Here is a 23,090-nt window from a genome sequence, read left to right as displayed (position 1 = left end):
TTTTGTCCTAGATTACAACAGTACATTTCACTTAAATCCTTTTGGCCCTCTGGGTTTAACTAAATCTCCGGTAAGATAAGTACCAGTATAAAACCTCAATAAAAGGAGGGCCTGGATCTTTGCTGCCCTTTGCCTCCCCTCTCCATGCAGTTGGAAGGAAGTGGTCTGCCTGCTCATGTACAGGAGGGAAATGCCCGTGGCTGGCTTGCTGAGGACAGCAGTTGGTTGGTTGGTTTACTCTTAGGATGGTGGTGATGTGTGGCATACAAGGGATCTTTCAGCCGTTGTGGTTTGGGAAGTTTAATTCTATTCAGGTGGCTCTAGAGAGGGCTGGGTCACGGCAAACACATTGCAAGGCCTGCATTGGCTTTCCAGGAAGACAGGTTTTGACCTTCCAACATGGTCTCCTGTGGTATTTGGAGGGATCTCCAAATACTTAAAAGGTTGACACACAGAGGAGGGCCAGGGTCTCCTCTCAAAAATCCCAAAGTGGAGGACACGAAATAACGGGTTCAGGTGACAGGAAGCCAGATTCCAGCTGGACATCAGGAAAAACTTCCTGACTGTTAGAGCAGTACGACAATGGAAGCAGTTACCTAGGGAGGTTGTGGGCTCTCCCACACTAGAAGCCTTCAAGAGGCTGCTGGGGAACCATCTGTCAGGGATGCTTTAGGGTGGATTCCTGCATGGAGCAGGGGGTTGGACTCGATGGCCTTGTAGGCCCCTTCCAGCTCTGCTTTTCTATGATTCTGTGATTCCCCTGGTTCACTCCAGCTTGTGAACCGCAGGCTGCTCTGGATTAGGCAGGTGGGAGGGGGTGGAGGCGCCTGACTTGGGACGCTGGCGCTGAGGATCCCACAGCCCCTTCCAGTCCTATGGAACTGATTGTGCCCCGGGTACCCAATGGGACCTGCCGTCGCCACCGTATTGCGTTCCATACGCTCAGCCAAGTGGGGCTTCTGACAGTGAGAATGGGAAGCGCGTGGAATGGAGGATAACTGCATGGTGGCCAGTAGGAAATGGAAGCTATCAAGAGGCTTCTGCCCATTCCAATATGAACTGAATTAGTTCCAGGTTCTTGGAAATGCTGCCCTCGCAGGCTCCTTGCCTTTTCATAGTTACCTGGAATGGCCCCTGTTTGTTCCTTTGCATGGCAGCAGGGTCTGTTCTCTACCTTGGTGGCTTCTCTGGCTCCTGCTTGATCTCCAGGGTTCTGTGCACCGCCCTGTTGCCGCCGCCTTGTACTTCCTCAGGTCTTGCTGCAACTTCTAGCTGCTTACAGAAGAGTCCCAAGCCAGAGGCTGTGGTGATCACCAAGTAGGCCTGAGTCCCCTTTCACTGCTGAGGCTAGACGCAGCTTTCCTCAACCTGGGGCGCTCCAGGTGTGTTGGACTACAACTCCCAGAATGCCCCAGCCAGCTGGCTGGGGCATTCTGGGAGTTGTAGTCCAACACATCTGGAGCGCCCCAGGTTGAGGAAGGCTGGGCTAGAGCATCCCAGCAAGGACCGGGCCTCTCACCCCTCTTCTGCTGCTCACGTCATCGTCTCTTGTAAGCAGTCCCTAAGTCCTGCACGGCTCTTTTGCAGCCTTGCTTCCCCAGCAACCCTCCTCAGCTCCGGTCCTTATTGCCGTTGGTGGGTTTGAGCCCTTAGAACCCGATAGCAGGTAAAAGCCATCGGTCCCGTTCGAGGCTGGTGGATGGATAATGCCTTGCTTAAGCTTGATGCCCTGCATGCAAAACGTTGGGGCTGTTTGGAAGAGGCGGCGAAGTGAGCAGTAAAGAGCCTGTTCTCTCTGGAGGGTTCTGGTGCTTAATGGGGATAAGCCCAGGGATAATCCCTCTGCGGACGGGTCTTTCCTTGATGGCAGCCCCCTCGTGGCTCTCTGGATCCCTGCCATTCTAATCTTCGGATCTAGCCATGGTTTGATTGTGCTCAGCCACTCTGGAAAGTCCTCACGTCTTCAGGGCGAGCTCTTTCTTTCTCCACGGCAGAGAGCAGGGCACAACGGTGTCCTGCAGAGCTGGCCGTTCTTGCAAAAGTGGGGGTGCCTTAGAGTCCTGGTTCCCGTGGCAGACCGTCTCGTTGCTCTACTAGCTGCTAAGACAGGGGTGGGCAGCCTTTTTCCTGTTGAGGGCGCCTTCCCTCTGAGGTAATCGGTTGGGACCGCAGGGCCGGAATGGACGGGCCAAAGCCAAAGGTGGATGGGACCCCCCACTTTCTCTCTCCCCCCCCTTTTCCTCCCCATTGAGCGGGATATCTGGGGAAGGGGCACATCACAAAGTGCTGGTATTGACATTTAAAGCCCTAAACGGTTTGGGGCCAGGTTATTTGAAGGAACGCCTCCTCCCATATGTGCCTGCCCGGACCTTAAGATCATCCACAGGGGCCCTTCTCCGTGAGCCCCTGCCATGCCAAAGGAAGAGAGGCAGGTGGCTATTAGGAGGAGGGCCTTCTTCGCTGTGGCACCATGTTTGTGGAATGAGCTCCCCAGAGAGGTATGCCTGGCGCCTACACTGTACTCTTTTCGTCGCCAGCTGAAGACCTTTTTATTCTCTCAGTACTTTAACACTTAATTTTAACTTAAATTTAAATTTTACTGTTCTAACTCTGTATTTTAATCTTATATCAATTTCTGCTGTGTGGTTTTATCCTGGTTGTGCTTTTTATATTGTATTTGGTATTTGTGTTTTTAACCTGTTGGTTGTTTTATGATGGTTTTAATTTTTGTGAACCGCCCAGAGAGCTTTGGCTATTGGGCGGTATAAAAATGTAATAAATTTTTATACTGCCCAATACCTGACAGAACAATACCTGGATACCAATATTGTACAACAATATCAATATTGTGTCAGGACCACAATACCTGATGGAACGCCTCTCCCGACGTGAATATACCCGGTCACTACGTTCAACATCTAAGGTCCTCCTCCGGGTGCCTACTCCGAGGGAGGCTCGGAGTGTGGCAACGAGGGACAGGGCCTTTTCGGTAGTGGCCCCCAGACTCTGGAATGATCTCCCTGACGAGGCTCGCCTGGCGCCAACGCTGCTATCTTTCCGGCGCCAGGTTAAGACTTTCCTCTTTGCCCAGGCATATGGCGGCACATCTTAATCACCCACATGTTTAGTTTTTTAACGGTTTTTAATGCTTTATGTGTGTATGTTCTGTGTTTTAGAGTTTTAAATTTTGTATACTTGTTTTTATCTCAATTTTAGAATTTTTGTAAACCGCCCAGAGGGCCCTGGCTATGGGAGCGGTATATAAGTGTAATAAATAAATAAATAAATAAATAAATAAAATACCCAGGGCTTCGGGAATTAGGCCAAAAATGAAATTAGGCTGAGGGCTGCATGCTGCCCACCCCTGTGCAAAGGGGACTAAGGAGACCGTAGGACTGCCCAGCAAGACCTGGTTTAGTAAAGGGCCAACGTGGGCTGCACTTGGTTGCCATTATCACAGCTTAAGGGGAAATGACCCACTTGTGCCAGGGGCCGTCCACACAGGAAGAGAGGCAGCAGTTCCGTGGCAGAGCTCATGCTTGGCGTGGACGGAGCTTCAGGCTGGGAGGTGAATGCCCAACGTCTAGTATTAGGGAAAGAATCTAACAGCCTGAGGCTTAACCAGCATTGGGCCCTGGGCAGCAAGGGCCCCGGGTGGGAGAGCCCTTGAGCTATGAGTTGGGCCAGATGCGCCGATGGGCCAGTCTTCAGCCAGTCCGTTGCTGGCAAGGGTCGAAGCCATGACGTTCACACCAGGGTGAGAGAGGGGGGCTCGAATGAGCACGCAGACAGGTGGAGGGGCAGAGATCCCTGGGGGGCTCAGACAACGAATCACTGCCAAGTCCAGAGGAAATCCCAGAAAGGGAATATGGTGCTTTGAGAGGTGCCCAAACAGAAGTGCAACCTGGAGAGGTGATGTCTGGATCCCTGTAACTAGAGAATAAATGTGTGCGTGTGTGCACGCTTGGAAGAGACTATGTGCACACGCACATATGAGAAGTTGATCAACTGGAACGGCAGGGCAAGGTGTGTGCTCCCTCTGCTGTGGGGTGTGGAAGAATATTGACACGTCACATAACCTCCCATTTGCCACAGACAAAGATGGAGTGATGAAAAGGGTCCAGGAAAAGCAAAAGTGTTGTGGCACCTTCAGAGACTATAACTGGTGACTTTGGCGTGAGCGTTTGGGCAGCTCCCTCCCTCTCTCCCTCCCTCCCTCCCTCCCTCGGCTGTGCAGGGGTTTCGCCCTCAAAACAGGTGGCCTTTCGGAACGAGGTATTAGATCACTTTGTACTGCTGAAGGTCTGTGCCAGCTTGCAGGGTCCGGCCCGGCAAAGAACGCTGCCCTAATTCAGGCGCTTGCAGTGGAAGTTGGGCTTTGAAGAGGCATTATTGCCACTTGCTGTGGGGCTTCCCTTCTCCGGAACAAGTCTCTGTATCAAACCAAAAGGAGCAAAGGAACGGAAGGAAAGCGGGTAGGTGTGTTTCCTTGTTTAACTGTGCTGTTGTTTGACTTCTGTTTCCCCAGTGACCCGTCATAACCACTTGAAAGACTTCATGCTGGTGGTGTCCATTGTCATTGGTGTGGGCGGCTGCTGGTTCGCTTACATCCAGAACCGCTACTCGAAAGAGCACATGAAGAAGATGATGAAGGACCTAGAAGGTCTCCACCGAGCCGAGCAGAGCCTCCACGACCTCCAGGAACGGTGAGCTTTTGCCTGCCCCTCACTTCCAGCTGGGAGCGGTAAGATGTCATGGGTGGTGTGAGCTCTGGCCTGGCGCCCCTTCCTTCTGCGCTGGCACCTGCCTTGCGGATGATGGTCATAGAACCATAGAATCACAGAATAGCAGAGTTGGAAGGGGCCTACAAGGCCATCGAGTCCAACCCCTGCTCCATGCAGGAATCCACCCTAAAGCATCCCTGACAGAGGGTTGTCCGGCTGCCACTTGAAGGCCTCTGGTGTCGGCTCAGGTCAGTCTAAGTACTTCTGCCCAAGAGCTGCTTGTGCTTCTGCTTCGGCTCTCAGGAGCTGAGCAAGGAGTGCGGGAAGAAGGTCCCCTGCGAAGCAAGCAGGATGTGGCCTGCCCTGACTGTGACCTTTGTCCACCTGGTGCCTCTGTGCTGACCTCCTGAGTTTTACCCCCTTAATGTATAAAGACCAGCAAGGGTGGGCCTCTGGTTAGTGCCCTGTGGGGATCGGGTGAGCTCCCTGTGAATTCTCCCGGGCCTTCCTCCATCCTCAGGCGCTTTAAGGCAGGGGGAACTGCTGCCTGGCAAAGCCTTTCCTTGAAAAGTGGCTGCCCTTCCAAGGATGGAGGGAGCAAAACCGCTCAGTTCATCTGCTACAGGCCTGCCCAATGGGGTCCCCCTGCCCCATGTGGACCTTGGGGCAGCTTCCTTTCTCTTGCACCCCAGGAGCACCAGCTGAACAAGAGCTTTTCCCCTCAGTCCACACTAATGGGAAATGCCCTTTGCATTTCAAGTTCTGGGCGCCACAATTCAAGAAGGACACAGACAAGCTGGAGCATGTTAAGAGGAGGGCAACCAGGATGATCAGGGGTCTGGAAACAAAGCCCTATGAATAGAGACTGAAAGAACTGGGCAGGTTTAGCCTGGAGAAGAGAAGTTGGAGGGGAGACATGAGAGCACTCTTCAAATACTTAAAAGGTTGTCACACAGAGGAGGGCCAGGATCTCTTCTCAATCCTCCCAGAGTGAAGGACACGGAATAACAAGCTCAAGTTAAAGGAAGCCAGATTCCGTCTGGACATCAGGAAAAACTTTTCTATTGGAGCAGTACCACAATGGAACCAGTTACCTAGGGAGGTGGTGGGCTCTCCCACACTGGAGGCCTTCAAGAGGCAGCTGGACAACCCTCTGTCAGGGATGCTTTAGGGTGGATTCCTGCATGGAGCAGGGGGTTGGACTTGATGGCCTTAGAGGCCCCTTCCAACTCTGCTATTCTATGCTTTTATGAAATGGCACCCTGGAGAGAGAGGCTTCTGAAGCAGACATGAAGTCACCGCTCCCCACCCCGCCCAACACCAGTTCTGTTTCGCTCTGAATCCTCTCATCCCCAGCTCAGAGAGCCGGTTGAATGTGAGTCATGAGGAGGGCCCATTCCCTCCTCTCCTGGTTAGAAGGGCTGTTCCTCCCCTGCACTCCTGCGCCTGCGAACCTTTTTGTACCTGAACATGTGCCAGCAGTGCTCAGGACGAGGAGCTGCTTCCCTCCACCCCACTCGCGTTCCTCCGCTTTAGCGCCCTGCACTCTCTCTCTCTCTCTCTGCCACTCGCTCTCTCCCAGCCATCGGGCAGCTTATCACCAAATTCAGAAAAAGCTCAGTGTTTGGATTTAGAGTACGGCGTGCTGATTTAGCCAGGTAATGTAGGCAACGTTCATCCGTTCTGTGGCTCCGCATACCTGATTGCCAGCATGTGCCGTAAACTAAGAAGCAACGTGTGACGTGCCAGGTCCTCCTGCTTCTGTCCCTGGAAGTAGCTTCCTGAGAAGGAAACTGCCCATGCCTGGGGGATGCGGGCCCCCTGGGAAGGAGCGGAGAGCCCTCCACTCTGACAGGTTAGAAGCCCTCTCTCTGGGCCAGGGGCCATGGAAACAGTGCTGCATACTGTAGGACACCGTGCAAACTGTGGGTTGTAAGGAGTGCAATCCGGGAGGAGTAGGGAGTCCTGGACTCCTCCATAACGTGCGCCTTTTCTCTTTCCCAGTGAGGAGCTTCGGCATCCTGAAGCTTTCTTAAACTGAAGGCACGCTCTGTAGGAACACGATAGCTGACACGGGTGGAGAGCAGGGAGCGTCTGGCGGATGTGACGCTCCTCTTTCTGGCAAGGGGTTGGGGAGGCACACCTTTGCCAGGGCCTTACTAGACAGGTGCAGTGGCGCTGCCAAGAGGGTGGGAATGGGTGCCCCGCCCTCTCGGTGCTGGAGATGCATGATCTGCTGTGCTCCTGACACGGGGAGGAAAGAAACAGAGCTGCCTTTGCCTGGAGCCTGAGAGGCGGCCAGCTCTGAGGAACAAATCCTTTTGTGGTGGCTTTGGTATAGCTTCACAGGTCATGTTGGCGGGCAGCTCACCATCATGGGGTGGAGGGCGGGGGGTGGGTGGAGAGTTCCCTTTAGCCAGGAGCTGACTAGAATCTCTCTACCTCCTGCAGTTAATGCTCAGCAGCATCGTAGCCCTCTGCGCCTTCATGCAGGATCGTGGGGAGAGCATTCTGGAGCATCAGCTCCAACATGGGTATAAGGAAAGGGGATGTACCTGTACAAGGTCCACATGCTAGGGGATTGGGCAGCAGTGCCGTGTGGCTGCACTGCGTGACCCAGGACCCACTGCAATGTGAGCCTCAGGACATGGCTGTCATTCAAATCTGTGCTTGCTGCTGCGTGGGCTGACCCTGCGTGGCCCTGTAGAGTGCCGGAAGTGTCCCGGAACACCCCTGCTTTTGACACAGGAAGTCAACTGCAAAGAGGTGGCACTGCGGTGCTCCCCCGTTCAGCCCTACGGACTGGCCATGGGCTTGGAAGCCTCAACGCAGCATCCTCTGGACTCCGGAAGGCTCATGTTTTACTAGAGCTGTTTTACTAGAGCTGTTTCTGTTTTACTACTACTGACATATGCTGCCTAGCTAAGAAGTGGCACTTGCAAAAATGACCTTACTAATACCACTGGGTAGGACCACTGGCCCATCTTTCTCAGTGTTCTCTTGTCTGACAGTGACCACCAGATATCTCCAGGGAGGAAGTTCTTAAAGACGGGTATCATGGCAATGTCCACGCTTTATTAGTGAAGGGTGTGTCCTGCTTGCAGATGTGGAGGGCTGCTTTCCTAGAAGCTACGGAGAGGCCAGTCATAGAATCATAGAATCATAGAATAGCAGAGCCGGAAGGGGCCTACGAGGCCATAGAGTCCAACCCCCTGCTCAATGCAGGAATCCACCCTAAAGCATCCCTGACAGATGGTTGTCCAGCTGCCTCTTGAAGGCCTCTAGGGTGGGAGAAGAGCCCACCACCTCCCTAGGTAACTGATTCCATTGTCGTACTGCTCTAACTGTCAGGAAGTTTTTCCTGATGTCCAGGTGGAATCTGGCTTCCTTTAACTTGAGCCCGTTATTCCGTGTCCTGCACTCTGGGAGGATCGAGAAGAGATACTGGTTGCTCCTGCATGTTCTTGTAGCGGTGAGTTCTGCAGGTTGATTATGTGCTGCATGAAGGTGCTTCTTTTTGATGAGCTTAAACCTGCTGCTTTTCCGCTTCAGTGGATGGCGCTGAGTTTTTGGACTGTGAGGGAGTGAGATTGTGCAATCCCAGTATCACTCTTGGTTCCCCAAAGAGAAAGAGATACAGCTTCAGAGCTGTGGTCAACAGCAGAGCGGCCTTATCTTGCCTCTGAGCAATAGCGGCTTGTTTTCCTTCAGCACACGGACTCCTTTTTGCCTGGAGACATTAAGCTGCAGCTCCTAGCAGGCCGAAGAATTGATGGGAGTGCCAATGGCAGAGGGCACGAGGTTATCTCTGAAATTTGAAAGATTGCATTCTTTGGCAATTGGGCATGAATAGTTTTTTAAAAAATTGTAGCTTAAGAAACAAACTGAAAATAGACACAAATAATGGCTGAGAGCTGAGTCCATCCCGGGTTTTTGTGTGTTTGTGTCTTTAAAATAACAGGACTTTGCCCTCCCAAGGGATGCCTCGTGTTTATGCTGGGCACCATCCGTTGAGGGGCTGCTTAAGTGACACGGTGGACCGTGCGGCTCCCTTTCTCTTGCTCTTCCCACGAGATGTGTTTATTTGTCCATGAGCAACTCGTGTGCCAGAGTGCACATTTTTAACATTCCCCGCAGTGTTCTGTGCAGCCGTTGCATAGCGAGAGCTGTGCTCGATGCTTGTACGGAGGCCTGAAGGCAGCGCCACTGTCCCCCGTGTCCCTCCTTTTATCTGGAAGAGAGTCTGTTGCATAAGGAGCAATCTGGTGGAGCACCGACTTCGTCTCTGAGGACTCCTCCCTCCTCTTCCTCCTGCACTGCAGGCCTTGGCCCTCCTGGGAATCTGGCTTTGTACTCTCTGCAAAGCCCTCCTTCCTCTGAGGTTCTGTTTCGTGTGTGTGTGTGTGTGTGGCTTGAGGGGGCCTCCTGAAACTTCCTTCCACTCCAGCATCCCCTCTAGCCTCACTGGCTTGGGCATCCTTCCCCAAGGGCTGCTTTACGAAACGTTGACTCTCTAGTGTCGCCTCCTTTCTCCGTCTATTGTGGAAAAGCTGGCCGCCTTTGCAGTTTTCCTTTGACTGACTGCCCACCCTTGGGCTAAAAGGTCACCAAAACGTTGCTTTAAGGAGATGCCCAGTTGTGTAACTTGAAAGTTTGTGAATGCTTTCCCCCAACAGAAATCAGTACAATAAAATACCCTCTTCCCCTTTATAAGGATGCCTGGTGCTCTCTAAACGTGCAAGACGCCCTTCCAATCTCCGTTTTATCAGCCCAACAGCACTGTGGTGACGGGAGTGTGGGGGTGGAGTTCAGCTTACTTACTCAAATCTCTCGAGAAGGGGTTTGATGTCACAAGCCTGACTGGTAAACAGAGGGGAAGACCAAGGAAAGTGGGGCAGCGGAGCTGAAGAAGAGGACCACTGTCTAAGTGAGCAGGTGGGCGAGCCCCCCACTGGGGAGAAATCATGAGGTTCCCTGGTTGTGCTGTGTCAGACCATAGTGGCCGGCATTGTATACTGGGACTCGCAGTAGCTTTCCAGAGTCCCAAGCAAACAGAGGCATGAGAACATAAGCTGGAACAAGCTGGAGCGTGTTCCTTTGATCAGGGGTCTGGAAACAAAGCCCTAGGAAGAGAGACTGAAAGAACTGGGCCTGTTTAGCCTGGAGAAGAGAAGATGGAGGGGAGACATGATAGCACTCTTCAAATACTTGAAAGGTTGTCACACAGAGGAGGGCCAGGATCTCTTCTCGATCCTCCCAGAGTGCAGGACATGGAATAACAGGCTCAAGTTACAGGAAGCCAGATTCCGGCTGGACATCAGGAAAAACTTCCTGACTGTTAGAGTAGTACCACACTGGAACCAGTGACCTAGGGAGGTTGTGGGCTCTCCCACACTAGAGGCCTTCAAGAGGCAGCTGGACAACCACCTGTCAGGGATGCTTTAGGGTGGATTCCTGCATTGAGCAGGGGGTTGGACTCGATGGCCTTGTAGGCCCCTTCCAACTCTGCTATTCTATGATTCTATGATTCTAAGAAGAGCCCTGAGGCTGGATCAGACCAAGGGTCCATAGAGCTTCGGCTATTGGGCGGTATAGAAATGAAATAAATAAATAAAATAAATAGTCCAGCACTCTGTTCACACAGTGGCGACCAGCTGTCAGCCAGGGACCCACAAGCAGGACATGGTGCAACAGCACCCTCCTGCCCATGTTCCCCAGCAACTGGTGCACACAGGCTTACCGCCTCTGATACTGCGACTTGAGTTGTCTGGGACCTCCTCCATGCACAGCACAAGAGCTGCTGCTGGGAGTATGGCCCCTGCCCGCCCCCGCCCCCCGCCCCATGAAGAGGACCTCTGTTTGGACTAAGGGAGCTCTGAGCCACTGGGCTTGTGGGTCATGATGAGACTCCCCCGGGCTTGGGTGTCTTCCAGAGAGAAGCGGTTTGCAAATGGGGGTCCAGGCTGAGTTTGCCAGGAGTGTGGATGGGTATGAAGGGCTGCACCAGGCATGACGAGAGCCTCCTGCTTTCACGGCTGCCCCCGGAGTATTCTGCCCGTCAGCTTGAAAGAGGCCTGGCATTGTCTCTCTGCCCCCACTCCTGGGGGTGGTGCTGGGGCGAGAGCCAATGTCCTGTTCACCGCGTTCCTGATGGGGAGGGGAGGCCAAGTACACAGGAGTCTCCGGGGCCCCCTTGGAGGGGCGGGGCTGCTCCCTTCCAAAGAGGAGGGGCCCCTTTATGAGCCGAGAGGTCTGGGGGCTGGACTCCCTGGAAATGAGGTGAGAGAGTCGGGCAGCTCCTTCCTCGCAGCCGGTCCTCGCCACCCACTTGCAGCCTGGCCTTGAAGCCCTGGGTCGCATAACATTTCCACTTGTTGCTTTCTGTGCCTGCTCGTCCTCCACGTTGCTTTTTGATTCTCATAACAAAGCACTTAACCGAACGGAGCTAAACTTACCCTAAAACTAAAACATAGCCTGAAAAGGAAACGGACTGGCAGAGCTGCAGAGCGCGCGGTGCGCAGAGCAGGCAGGCCGTGTCCCAGAACTCGGCCTGACCTGCAGCGGCTGCAGGAGGCGACCAGGCGGCTCTCTCACGGGACGTCCTGGCCCCAACGGCGCATTGTTTTCTGTTAATCAAATACCAGGCGCGCAGCCACAGGCCGCCTTCCCTCGAGTCTGCACCACAGGGAAAAGTCTGTGTGTGGAGCCGGGGGAAAGTGAGCGGCTCAACCTGATGCGTCTTGCCACATTCGCTCTAGTGGTGGGCCGGCCCAAGGGAAGGTTCCCCCGCGATCCCTCACTCAAAACCAGTGGGTCACCGGGAAGTGCGATGCCACGTGGTCCGTGTAGTCCAGCACCCTGTTTCCTGCATTGACCGTGGAGGTTCTATTTAGACCTGCCTGAATTTAATTGATAGATAGACCTGTTCTCCATCCACTTTCCTAATCCTCTTCTCAAACCAGCTAAATCCGTGGCCAGCACCACATCTTGTGGCTGTGAATTTCAGAAATTACTTGTGTGTTGTGAGGAAGGGCCCTCTTCTGTCTGTCTTGAATCTCCTGCCCATTTATTTCATGGGTTGGCACCAAGTCCTGCTCTTAGGAGAGAGGGAGGAGGGTTTCCCTCTCTTCGTGCTACGCATAGAATTTCCACACCAGGCTTCCAAGTGTTCGTTTTTTTGCAAAGGCTGGAGCTGGGCTTGTTGCCTTCATTGATAAACTGCTAGTTGAGCTGCTTTAGTAGTGAGTGGTGAAGTAGCAGGAAGGAGGGGCACTCTCTTAGCCAGGTTGCCAGGTTGCGCAACGACAACAGCATTGCATGCGCGCAGAGGGGGGTGTTCTTGATGGGCCCTCCCTCCTTCTGGAACCTTGCCCAAACACGAACAGAAAGATCTTCGGTATGGTGATTAGGGGTCGGTCTGGACATTTTTGGAGCAGATGTCTGCATCTCCTCTCTATCTAGGTCTAGGATGTCCCATAGCTGGGGCAGGGGAGAGCTTTGGGCAGCATCTTGCGGGGCGCACAGGAGTAGTACAGAGGTATGTTTTGAGATCAACTGGACTGAGGTGTGTTAGTCAGGTGCTCATCTTCCAAAAGGTGGAAGAAGAGATGAGGGGGATCATAGAATGGTAGAGTTGGGAGGGGCCTCTAAGGCCATCAAGTCCAACCCCCTGCTCAGAGCAGGAGTCCGCCTTAAAGCAGCCCTGACAGATGGCGGTCCAGCTGCCTCTTGAAGGCCTCTAGTGTGGGAGAGCCCACAACCTCCCGAGGTCATTGGGTCAGCTGTCCTAGACCTGATAGTCATCAGCAAGAAAGAGCTGGCTCTGCATTACTCCTTGCCCTTTGTCTCTTTGTCATCCTTACCTGCCCTCAGCCTCCCTGTGTCATCTCCTCCCCTTTCCCACAACCCTGACTCTGTGCTCCCTTCCTCCCCTGCTCCTCTGAGTATCTGGAGGAGCTTCCTCCTCCTCCTCCTCCTCCTGTCTTCTTCTCCTTTTCCCCAGGCCTTCTGTCTCAGCTCCAGGACCTGCTTCTTCAGCCAAACACCTAATCTACACTTCCGCTGCTGGTCCCTCCTTCTGCTCTGGCCTGAAAGCCTTCCGGGCGGTGACTGCATCTTTCCCATGTTTTGTGAAGCACCTGTCACACGATCTCTCCTCTTCTCTCTCTCTCTCTCTCTCTCAGGCTACAGAAAGCCCAGGAGGAGCACCGCACTGTAGAGGTGGAGAAGGTCTCCCTGGAGAAGAGGCTGCAGGATGAGATCAGCATCGCCAAGCAGGAAGCTCACCGGCTCCGGGAGCTGCGGGAAGGGACTGAGAACGAGCTCAGCAGGCAGAAATATGCTGAGCAGGAGCTGGAGCAGGTACGCCCTGGCCGGGAGCAGCCCTCATGCCGGGTAGGTGGACAGGTCCTGCTGCGGGCTTGAACTCTTGTGGGGCTCCTGAGGTTTTTGCCTGACCTGCTGCCGTTTTGAACCTGGTCCCTCGGCCACTCTATATCGAGAAGTCAAAAGAAAAAGAGAAGTTCTGGCTTCCACCCTCTGCACTACTTACAATTTTAAAATGACATAAAACGCGTATTCACATACGATGAGACTGCGGAACGTACGCTGAAATCTCAGGAGATCCTAGCATGATTCCCTTGGAGCATTACACAACCTTTTGACCCTGGGCAGCAAGGCAGGCACAAATGACCTTTCTAGCCCCATCTCCGTGGTTCAGGAGGGCTAGAAGTGAAGTGCAGCCCTTCAGCTCTCGGCTGGGCACAGCAGGGTGACAGTGGGGTTTCAGAGTGGCTCTCCCTGTCAGGGAGCGGCAAAGCCCTCCACTTGAGCAGCAGGGCAACTTGGGCTGCTCCGTCTCAGGAGCCCTTTTGTCAGGCTCCCCCTGGTCACGAGCTGCAGCGTCTCTATTCCACCCCCACCCCCTTGATGAGAAGGAAATTAAGCGGGAACCCGTTCAGGAGGACGTGATCCTTCCGGACACGCCTGGGGCAGGGCACGGCGCTCCATTGCCTTGGCAGTCGGCAGACATGCCTCCGGAGCGTAGGGAGCTGTGGTCACTACCCCACGGGGACAGGGACGGCTGCCTGCCTGGGCTCCTGCTGCCGGGGACCGTGCCGGATGCCCCTCGCCGCATTCCGACGTGCCCTCCCACCAAGGAGGACGTGCCAGGGACCGGCTGCCTGCTTTCTGACCTGCTGCCGTGGGCGGTGTTCCCGTTCCCCTCCCTGCAGGTTCGCATGGCGCTCAAGAATGCCGAGAAGGAGCTGGAATCGCACAGCAGCTGGGCAGCCCCAGACGCCCTGCAGAAGTGGCTGCAGCTCACCCACGAGGTGGAGGTGCAGTACTACAACATCAAGAAGCAGAATGCGGAGAAGCAGCTGCTCTTGGCCAAGGAGGGGGTGAGTGCCGGGGCCGGGGCGCTCTTGGCCTGGGGGACCCCCTCTCTCTCAAAAAATTTAAATGTTCCACTGATAATCATATACATGGACTGATGCTTGTACTTTCCCCATAACTTACAAAAGGTCTCCAGTTCTTCCCTTATCCCTATTTGTTTAGCTAGAGCAGCAATGCCCCGTTCTCCTACGGTGGGCACGCCTTCTCACCTCCAATATTTGGCAGAGAGAATCCTCGTTGCGCTCACTACCGATGCCAGGAATCCTGCCTTTGTGTAGCGACGGGATAGTGGGTTGTGTCAGGTGCTGTACAAAGCGCAGAAGGGGCAGAGTCCCTGCCCACGGGTCTTAGGAACTGCATTCGAAGGCACGGAGGGGCGGAGGTGGAGCCGGTGACCCGCGGCAAGTAGCAGGGGCCATGTGAAGGAGCTGTGAATGTGGCAGGATCTGTCAAGCAGCCGGTGAGGACGTGTCCCGTTGCGACTTGGTCCCGTCTCTCGGTGCAAAGGCATACCGGCAGGAGAGCACGTGAGGCAGGGTAGTGGAGGCCCAAAGCCACCCGGCGGCTTGTCTCGGGTTACAGGGGGAGGCGACGCGTTTGGCAGATCCTGGATCCCAGCCCTAGATGAAGGCCGCAATCCTCTTCTCACTTACCTGGGACTAAGCCCCAAGTAAGAGTACAGAAACTTCCGAACAGACATGTCTAAGATTGCTCTGCAAATCTTTTAAAGTTAATCCTGGACTTGATGTCTGATGAAGTCCTCTCCACGTCCATATCACTCAGAAGAGGCTCTCTGAACAGTGTTCAGTGGAGCTGGAGGCTGGAACTGGGTGGGCAGCCCGGCCGAGGGCTTGAAGGAGGGCTGCTCCTCCAGCCTGGCCCTTCCTCTCCTCCACACCTGGGACATAAACCACGGAATCAGAATGTATCTGCGTGACACGCGTGGCGGTGACTGATGCCGCTCTCGGTGCTTCGCTTTGGGAGATCCAGGATTCCGTTTCAGTGCTCCTGGGGGAGGGGCCCGTGGCCCGAATGCGGCAGCAGGGGCAGCCCCACTTTCTAGCCTCACCCTGGGGGGCTGCCGCTTGGTGATTTGAAGCCCCTCCGGGACAGCAAGAACTTCTAGTTGATGTTTCTCTGCGCATCGTCTTTTTCAGGCTGAAAAAATAAAGAAGAAGCGCAACACCCTGTTTGGAACATTCCATGTCGCCCACAGCTCATCCCTTGATGATGTGGATCATAAAATTTTAACTGCCAAGTAAGTCTGCACCATTCCCTCCCCTCCCTCCCACCCTGGGCTCCTCCTCGGAAGCTTCTGTGCAGGTTTGAAACGGGGCTCTCAAGGCGTCCGTTTTGCAAGTGGAAACGTCCCGTTGCGCAGGCGCCGGGTTCTGTCCCAGAGCACCTGCTGAAACGGGGGGGGGGGGCTTTTGTGGAGGGGGAGAGGGGAGGGCAGAGCCGTCCGGTTGCTCTTGGACTGCCGACGGGGCCTCCCACCCATCTCCCTTCCAAGGCAGCCCTCCCAGGAGACCGTGGATTTGGGGCACCGTGAAGGGCTGCAGACAGATCTGAGCCGTGATGCGTTGGGATGTGCTCCTGCACAACCCCAGTTGAACTGTGTAGGCGCTATGGTGGCGTGAGGGTGGGGGAGAGCTGGTACGTGAGGTGGTACCAACTTCAGCGGATTCTGCTGGTGAGTCCGCCTTCCACGTCTTGTGCCCGGGGATGATACAATTGACTCCCAGGAGGAGTCCCTTGAGGCCTCACAGTGGTATTCAGGGAAAACCCTCCCCAGAAGTCTCCAGGCGGGGAGGCAGCAGAAGGTTGGACCATGGCGACACGGAGGGAGGTGCCCTTCCGGCCGCTCAGCCTAGCTGCCCTTCTAGCCCTGTGGCGGCACTCCAGGGCCTCCACCGGAAGAGAAAGGCCTTCGCCATCACAGGCTGCGGCCTCGTCGTCCTTTTCACGGGGAACGGCCCTTCTGCCTGCAAAGCAGCGCTCTCCCCCACTGAGGTCTCGGCTCTTCTCAGTTGGGATAGCCCACCTTCACTTTCCTCTCTGTCTTTCTCCCCACCCCTCCCCCCCACCCCGCCGCTGTCCAGGCAAGCTCTGAGTGAGGTGACGGCAGCCTTGCGAGAGCGGCTTCATCGCTGGCAGCAGATCGAGGTGCTGTGTGGCTTCCAGATCGTCAACAATCCAGGCCTCCACACGCTGGTGACGGCCCTCAACATCGACCCCACCTGGATCGGGGCCTCCGCGCGGCCCAACCCCTCTCACTTCATCATGACCGACGATGTGGATGACCTGGACGAGGAGATCGTCTCTCCCATGTCCATGCAGTGTAAGTCTCTCCGGGCGGCGTCTGGGCCAGGGAGGCACCCCGAAGGGGAGCTCGGGATAGGAAGGGGAGCGGAAGTTGGCAGGCTGGCTGGGGGTGGCCGGACGGGCCTCTGCTTCTTGCCTGCCAAGACGAACCCGTCAGGAAGGCCTGGCCTCCCCCCCCCCCCGCCCTTCCTGGGGTGGGGGTGCTCCCCCATCACAGCAAGAAAGAGCTGTGCCGGTCACGTGGGAGGCTGTGGCATGCCACCTGTAACGGGGCAATGTCCAGGCAGGGGCGGCCGGTGTAAGATCCAGATGCCCCCTCCTTTTCCACAAGAGCCCCAGAGGCCGGGTCCCTGGCCTGCCATTAAACAGGTCGGCTCAGGCTACGGAAGGGCTGCTCCTCTCGTGCAGGCGCTGTTTTCCAGTGAAAGGAACTTGAGCCCAGCAGAACTCGAGTGGCGTCTTGCGAGGGCTCCGTCCTGGGACACTGTGCCTCTACGCTTGGACAGAGTGCTTTTCTACCGTACTCAACAAGCACCTGATCAAGGGATTGTGCCTCCGAATTTAGACTGGTGGTCCTGCACCTCTCTCTCTCTCTCTCTTTTGTAGCAATGAGGCCCCTGAGCGTGAGAATCCGTCTTTGTTGTAAAGGCCCTGGGATAGGAGGAGCGCCTTGTTTTAATCTGCTCCGCGTTTCCCAATGCCAGCAGAACTTTGCTGAAGGGGCTTCCGTGAGCCCAGGCGTGTGATAGGCGGGAGAGGCCCCTGCTCATCTGCCTTGGAGGCCCTGGAGAGCCAGCCTGCCTTTCCCTGGAGGTCGCCCCATGGCAGAGAAAGGAGAAGCCGCCCAGGGGCAGGGCCTTAGAAGTCAGGAGTGGGGCTGGCATTTCACAGGACCGGCTCTGGGCTTCTGGCGCACTCCGGGAAGGGGCAGGACGGAAGCCGGGGGCAGGTTGCGCCAGGCAGCGTCCGGGTGGCCGAGGCCTCGCCCGTTAGGGATGCTGATGCGAGGTGATGTTTCTCCCTGCCAATGACCCCTTTCTCTCTCCCTCCAATCGATTGGCTAACGCCAGACGCCGCCTTGCTCATGGGGCACGGGTTCAGTGACCGCTCATCCCTCTGCTCGGAGGATCAGTCCTTCTGGAAATACCCCGGTTTGAGGATTATTATCTTGGATTCTCTCTCACCTACCAGACTAAAACACGAAGCGGGCCGATGAGGCCAAGCGCCCCCACGGCCCCTCCCCCAGCCGCCCTTTTCAGCGCAAGAAGCTAATTCTCACCCCCCATCCTCCTTCTTTCTCCCCCTCCTCGCTGGCAAAACGTTGACCTCTCTACTAACACCCTTCGGGGGGGGGGGGGGGCTGCTGGGATTGAAGAACCGTCACGTGGCAGCTCTGTTTTCTATGCCAAGCGAAGGTTGAAAGCAGAGCAGGGGCCCGAGGGGGTGGGAGCAGGGCCTGGAGAACTTACATTCCATGCTTTTTTCTTTTTTTTTGAGCTAGGAACCAGGACAAGAAGGATTTAGGGAGTGGGAAAGGTCTGTAAGAGCAGGGAGAGGAAGGCTGAAGGTGACTTAAAGTTATCCCAAGAGGCGAAACCCTATTCCTGCACTCGCTTCTCCCTTACGGTGTCCCCCCATCTGCCGCCCCCCCCCCAAATACACTAAGCTTTTTCGCAGTGACGGTTCACATGTTTTCAGCCTTTCTGCTCCGCCTGTGTGGGCTAAAAACATGCCCCTTTCACCCAGGAAAGACCTGAGCGGGACACCCGGTTGCTGGATTACCTTGCTAGAAGCTGCTTCCCACGTGGGCTTCTCACACACCTGCCGCCACGTGGATTACCAAAGTCCCTGATTTTGGAGAGGGGTGGCGTAGAGGAGGGTCCCTCTCTGCTCCCCCCTTTCCTTTCCTGGCCGCTACAAGCTTTGCTGGTGGAATGGACTATAAATAGCAGTGCATTGAATGAACCTTCTCCACCGAGCCGCGTCTCCGTCTCCGCTGGGGCCCTTTTCCTGCCTCCGCCAGAAGGCCGGTGCGCGCCTGCCACCTGCAGGGGAAGCCCCCAAGGCCTGTCTTCGCAGCTGCACCCCTGCCAGCCCCCGTCTTATTTATGTATTTATTTATTTATTTATTTATTTATTGCACTGTACCGCCCAATAGCCAGAGCTCTCTGGGCGGTTTACAAAATTAAGACAATTCAAGTATAAAACAACAGTATAAAACCATAATATAAAATACGATATAAAAGCACAACTAAGATAAAAACGGCAGCAATGCAAAAGTACAAATTTAAAATATAAATTTAAAACAGCAAGTTCAAATTAATTTATAGACTGTTAAAATGCTGGGAGAATAAAAAGTTCTTCACCTGGCATCTAAAGGCATATAATGTAGATGTCAAGCGAACCTCCTTAGGGAGCTCATTCCACAGCCGGGGTGCCACAGCGGAGAAGGCCTTCCACCTGGTAGCCACCTGCCTCACTTCCTTTGGCAGGGGCTCACGGAGGACCCCTGAGGCTGACCTTAGGGTCCAGGCAGGTACATACGGGAGGAGGCGTTCCTTCAGATAGCCTGGCCCCAAGCCCTTTAAGGCTTTAAATGTTAATACCAGGACTTTGAATCGGGCCCGGACCTGGACTGGCGTGATGTGGTCTCTTCAGCCAGTCCAACCGTGCTGCCCTGTTTTGTCTTGGTAGAGTAGGGAGCGTGGAGCCCTCGTGGCTGACATCTGGGGGTCTGCGCAAGCAGTGGGAGGAGCTGTCCAGTGAGTAGGTGCACCACGGGGAAGCAGAGCAGAGCTGATCCCGTCTGGCTGCTTTTCCATGCTCCTTGAGCCTTTTTGGGGGGGGGGACGCAGGACCCCCCCCCCCTCCCCGGAGAAAAGCAGTTTGGATGGGGTGAGTGATTCTGAGCGGGGAAAGAGCTGGCGTGGAAAAGCCCAGGAAGCCCTTCCGTGCCCACGGTGGCTCCATGCTGCCTCCTGCCAGCCCCCTGGCACCACTTCCTTTCCCAGAAGAAAAGAGGACACCTGAGCAGAGTTCCCCGTGGCCGCCTCTGCCTGGTAGCTTTGGGCTGGGCCTCCCGCAGCAGCCGGTCCCTGGTTCTTCTGCTCCCAGCACGGCTCTCCCCGCCTGCTCATTGCCTTCTCTTCCCATGCGCCCATTAACCCCTCGGACACGGCCGCCTCCCTCGCATGCCCTTCTCAGCCCGGGCAGCAGCCTGCTCTGGCTCCACTGGAATCGCGGATGTTGTCTAGGAAGCGCCCTTGTGGGGGGTGGGGGAGCCCTGCAAGGTTCCCACCCCTGGATGCGGTGAAGCGGACCGGCGTTCCAGAAGGGCCCGGCCTGAGCTCCCAGGCAGGAGCGCACTCTCTCTCTCGGGGACCGGAGGGGGGGGGGGACGAGGGGCTTGCTCCTCATCGTTGGGCTGCTTTTTCGAAGAATTCAGGCTGAAGCCCAGAGGACGGGGCAGGGGAATTCTTGGCAGTGGGGGAGAAGGAGGCTTCGAGGCTTCCCAGAGAGAAGAAGGGAGACCAGCCTCCTCCCCTTAGCCCTTGAGGGCAGGACGCCGGAAGCGGTGGCGGCCGATGAAGGGTGCCCTTCAGCGGGGTTGGGGGGCTGCTTCGGGCGGCGGCGTTCCCTGCCACAGCGAGAGGCGCTTGCCCAGGGAGTTGCCTGGAGCTCCGCCCGCTGACGGCCCTCCTTCTTTTCCTCTCTCCGGTTTAGCGCCCTCCTTGCCGAGCAGCGTTCGCCAGCGCCTCGTGGACCCCCAGCATTCCTTGGGATCGCAGAGGTTGGTAGAGAGTCACCAGGCAGCCGGCCAGGGCGAGCCGGGGCCCCTGGTCCACTACCTGCCGGGCAGGGTGGCCCTGCGCCGGATGCCCAGCCTCACCAGCAGCCAGTCCTTCAGCTCCGATGTCCACGGCGCCACGGCCGGCGCCTCTCCTCCCTCCGCCGCCGGGCACCCGGGCACGCCGGCGCCTGCTTGCCACGCTCTGCCCATCCTTTACCACCACACCACCTCCTCGTACATCCTCCAGATGGACGCCCTGCCCAACCTGCCCCCGCCCGACGTCACCTCCGGGACGCGCTGTCACGCCGAGAGCTATGGGTATCGTGCCGTCCGCTTCCCCTCGGAGTGGTGCTTGGCGCTCGGCCTCCCCTCGGGGCCCTGGCCGGCCAGCACGGCTAACCCCTCCGTCCTGACCCCCAGCAGAAGCATGGCTCTGGTTGGCTGCCCTCTTGGGGCCCGTTCACACGCGTGGGCGTGTTTTTCTGTGCGGGGTGGAGGAAACGGAGCGGACTTCCTCGTGGGTCTGAACACAGCCGCCACCCTCGGACTTGCTAATGCAACTAACCTCCCCCTGGCTGCCCTGGCCAGTTTGCAAAAGCCCCGCTGTGTGGGCTCTGCGGGTTGTGCTCGTGAATCCGCCTGGCACTGTTTATATATGCAGAAGGGGCATGGTGTGGCGTGGCGTGGCATGGTGTGTGCCCCTACCAACCCCCTTTGGGTTGGGAAACTTTTACCATGCTTAGGAGAAGGACTAACGTGTTGCCTGATGCTGCCCCACGTGGCCGTGGCTGAGCAGAACGAGGAGCGCGTGGGGCAGGCAGGGCTCCCTTCTCTCTGGTGGGTGCTCCCCACTCCCACCCCCCGGCCTGGCTGATGTAGCCTGATGCATGAATTATGGAGAGGGAGGTCCTGGCCCTCCAAAATTCTGCACCAGAAAGCAACGTGGGAGACATGATTGGGTCAAAATCAGGGGCTGGGTCTAGAATTTCATTTCATTAAGGGGTCCCTCCCCCTGCCCCCCTCCCCCCCATAATTCAAGCATAAGTGTAGGGGACTTGTGCTGTTCTTCAGCCTATGCTGTCCTCCCCGCCCTGCCCCCACCCAGGGGCATCTCTGGGCTCCCTTGGAAGCCTTGCCTGCTGGTGCCCCACTTTGGAATGGCAAAAGTAGAGGAGGGAGCTCGGTGGCTGCAGGGCCTCCCCCTCCGAGGAACCGGTGCAGCCATCCCTGGAGGCTCCGTTCAGATGGCCCAGAGCACCCAGGACTCGGGTCTAGCACCAGTCCAACAGCACTTGCAGGAACCCAAGCCGTTTGCTGAAGGACTCGATTCCCCAGCGTGTGACGGAGCCCCATCCTTTGGCCGGCCAGTGGGGCAGCCTATCCAGGCATGACTGCATCGGGGTGGGCGGGAGGTGGTTGTCATGTGGCTTCCTTTTTGCTCCGGAGGCTCACGGCTCTCCTCTGGAAGTCTTTTTGCTCCAGGGGGCAGGTGGCAACCCTTCATAGCCCCACGGTCAATATACAACTTGGCCTCTTGCTGGGCATCACTGTCATTGGGCGGGTGGGGTGGAAATCCGGATCGCCGGACGGAGCGAGAGACAGGGGGCACTCAAGCTGGTGCCTCAGGAGCAGGCCGAAGCGGAGCCGTGGCTCCTCTGCCGCCGCCGCCCCCCCCCCCCAGGGGAGGTGATGAATGTGGCACTTCGGTTGAGCGAGTGCGTTCAATGGAGCTGAAGGCTGGATGTGGGGCGGGGGAGGGTGCAGTCCAGCCCACGAGCCGAGGGGCTGAGTGAGCCCTGCCCTGCCCAGCTGCCCCAGCAGAAGAAACATGGGGACCTTGTCAGGGGAGGATGTGGGCGAGGACGGCTGCAGAGCCACAAGGTTGGGGGGCCTCGGGGTGGGGGGAGGCGTCTGCTGGGCCTGTGCAGAGGGGTCTTGCTTCTCCAGCCGGCTCAGCCCCTGCATGTGTGTGTGCGGGAGAGGAGAGACCTGTGTGCGCGCAGCAGGGCTGACGACTGACCCCGCTTCTGTCCTCCGCCCGCAGAGACTTGTCCCGCTCCGAATCGGACTCCTCCATCCCGCACATGAGCGACTCTCAGCGCTTCTGCAGCTCGGCGCCCTCCAAGCCGCCGCCGCCGCCGCCCTCCCGGCCGAGCCGGGCCGCGGAAGAGGCGCCGCCCGGCAGCTGCTCGTGGCACGCGGAGCCGCCGGCGGTGCCCGAGAGCCCCATCCTGATGAAGAAGGCGCTGCTGCTGAACCACGGGCTGGAGAAGGCGCCCAGCCTGGGCGAGATCAGCCCGGCGGGGGCCCGGGCCGCCCCCTCCGACTCGTCGCGGTCGCACAGCCCCAGCTCCACCGAGCCCGACACGCCGTCGCCCACCTCCGAGTCGCGCGCGCACAACGGGGGCAAGAGCAACAGCCGCATCCCGCACCTGGCCGCCAAGAAGAACGCGGCGGGCGGCGAGGACGACAGCGGCTCCACCGGCGAGGAGACCGACGCCGGCCCGGGCAAGAAGAAGTTCCCGCTCAAGATCTTCAAGAAGCCCAAGAAGTAGAAGGGGCCGGGAGGCCGGGGCGCGCGCGCTGGGACGAGACCCGGCCCCCCCTCCGCCCACCGGGGATGGAGCCGGGGAGGGGCGGAGGCGCGCCCCCTCCCGCCCGGGGCGCCTCGGGGAGAGGGGCGAGCGCCGGCCTCCCCCTCTCCCAGCCCCCGGCTGCTGTGGCCGGGGAGGGGGGGGCTCTGCCGCAGACTATTTATTTCGTGACCTCGGCCTGGCCGCCCCTCGCTTCCGCTGCGCATGGCTTCCGCGCTGCCCGGCCGGGGGACTGCGCCGGACCGGTCCCTCGCTCTGCTG

At 57.0% G+C, this 23,090-nt stretch overlaps 1 protein-coding gene across 4 annotated transcripts in view; it reads left to right on the top strand.

Moving 5' to 3' along the window:
- Window positions 1–22,850, top strand: part of STIM1 (stromal interaction molecule 1) — a 109,809-nt gene extending 86,959 nt beyond the window's left edge. For 2 of the 4 annotated variants that reach the window (XM_063127337.1, XM_063127338.1), the window contains 7 exons: window positions 4,529–4,706; window positions 12,908–13,118; window positions 13,958–14,125; window positions 15,278–15,378; window positions 16,223–16,461; window positions 20,169–20,553; window positions 22,280–22,850. In XM_063127337.1, coding sequence (XP_062983407.1) covers window positions 4,529–4,706; window positions 12,908–13,118; window positions 13,958–14,125; window positions 15,278–15,378; window positions 16,223–16,461; window positions 20,169–20,553; window positions 22,280–22,790 — 1,793 coding nt within the window. In that variant the 3' untranslated portion in view covers window positions 22,791–22,850. The remainder of the gene's footprint in view (window positions 1–4,528; window positions 4,707–12,907; window positions 13,119–13,957; window positions 14,126–15,277; window positions 15,379–16,222; window positions 16,462–20,168; window positions 20,554–22,279) is intronic. The other 2 variants (XM_063127339.1, XM_063127341.1) reach the window with 2 other exon arrangements.
- Window positions 22,851–23,090: the final 240 nt, after the last annotated feature.

This window comes from Elgaria multicarinata, chromosome 5 (genome assembly GCF_023053635.1).
Source record: "Elgaria multicarinata webbii isolate HBS135686 ecotype San Diego chromosome 5, rElgMul1.1.pri, whole genome shotgun sequence".
Lineage (NCBI taxonomy): Eukaryota > Metazoa > Chordata > Lepidosauria > Squamata > Anguidae > Elgaria > Elgaria multicarinata.
The sequence above is the reverse complement of the archived record's forward strand: the minus strand, read 5'-3'. Positions and strand labels throughout refer to the sequence as shown.